This window comes from Penaeus monodon, chromosome 27 (genome assembly GCF_015228065.2).
Source record: "Penaeus monodon isolate SGIC_2016 chromosome 27, NSTDA_Pmon_1, whole genome shotgun sequence".
In the NCBI taxonomy this organism is placed as follows: Eukaryota; Metazoa; Arthropoda; class Malacostraca; order Decapoda; family Penaeidae; genus Penaeus; species Penaeus monodon.
Genome location: NC_051412.1, coordinates 26,359,937 through 26,360,436, shown reverse-complemented (window position 1 = coordinate 26,360,436; position 500 = coordinate 26,359,937). Strand labels below are relative to the sequence as shown.

The 500-nt window shown below is 58.6% G+C and overlaps 1 protein-coding gene across 1 annotated transcript in view; it reads right to left on the bottom strand.

Moving 5' to 3' along the window:
* The window catches only part of LOC119590732, a gene marked incomplete at both ends in the record, with an annotated part of 85,576 nt that overhangs the window by 1,863 nt on the left and 83,213 nt on the right, over window positions 1-500 (bottom strand). The window contains 1 exon segment of the mRNA XM_037939422.1: window positions 252-382. Within this exon segment, the coding sequence (XP_037795350.1) occupies window positions 252-382 (131 nt within the window).

Below are 500 nucleotides of genomic sequence, written 5' to 3'. Positions count from 1 at the left end.
TAACCACCTCCTTCGTCAGCCATTCCATCCACCTCACCCGTCTTTTCCCTCATCCACCTGATCCATTTTCCTTACCATCCACCCTTTTCCTACATCCACCTCATTCGTCATCCCTTCCCTCCACCTCATTCGTCTTTTCCCTCAACCCAACTCAACCACCTCATCCACTTTTTCCTCATCCCACCTCATTCATCATCCCTTCCCTCCACCCCATCCACCTTCCCCTCATCCACCCACCCTCCGACACTCACATGACCCGCCGTATCCATGACCTGAAGCGGCAGGTCGTAGCCCTCAAGTGGGAACTGGTAGCTGTAGACGGCCTCCATGGTGGGGTCGTACTCTCCGATGAAGCGGCCGGTCAGGAGTCGTACGATCAGAGCTGCGGGAGGAAGGAAGGTCGTGGTTAGTGGGGGGTGGGGGGGTCGGCGACCTTATCCCCCCGCGGGGGCGGGGGGATAAGGTCGGGAGTGGAGAGTGTAGGGTGAGGCCTATGTGGG